The 362-nt window shown below is 69.9% G+C and overlaps 1 protein-coding gene across 1 annotated transcript in view; it reads left to right on the forward strand.

The window, feature by feature from the left end:
• Nucleotides 1–68: 68 nt before the first annotated feature.
• Nucleotides 69–362, forward strand: part of DOHH (deoxyhypusine hydroxylase) — a gene marked incomplete at its 3' end in the record, with an annotated part of 1179 nt that continues 885 nt past the window's right edge. The window contains 2 exon segments of the mRNA XM_010168193.2: nucleotides 69–195; nucleotides 198–353. Of these exon segments, the coding sequence (XP_010166495.1) occupies nucleotides 81–195; nucleotides 198–353 (271 nt within the window).

Raw genomic sequence — 362 nt, forward strand, 5'->3', positions numbered from 1 at the left:
CTTCCCCGTGCGCAGGAGTGTGATCGGAGCGAGCCCCAGCCGCGGCCTGTGTGCGACCGGACCCTGCCCGCCCCGCCGCCATGGTGACGGAGGAGGAGGTGGACGCCATCGGCCGGACGCTGGTGGACGCGGCTCAGCCCCTGCCCACCCGGTTCCGGGCTCTTTTCACCCTGCGCAATCTACGCGGCCGCGCGGCCTGGACTGGATCAGCCGGGCCTTCGGGGAAAGCTCGGCGCTGCTGAAGCACGAGCTGGCCTATTGCCTGGGCCAGATGCAGGACGAAGCCGCCATCCCTGTGCTCATCCGTGTGCTGGAGGACACCGGCCAGGAGCCCATGGTCAGGCATGAGGCAGGTACGATGG

Source organism: Antrostomus carolinensis, unplaced genomic scaffold (genome assembly GCF_000700745.2).
Source record: "Antrostomus carolinensis isolate BGI_N321 unplaced genomic scaffold, ASM70074v2 scaffold27805, whole genome shotgun sequence".
Taxonomy (NCBI): Eukaryota; Metazoa; Chordata; class Aves; order Caprimulgiformes; family Caprimulgidae; genus Antrostomus; species Antrostomus carolinensis.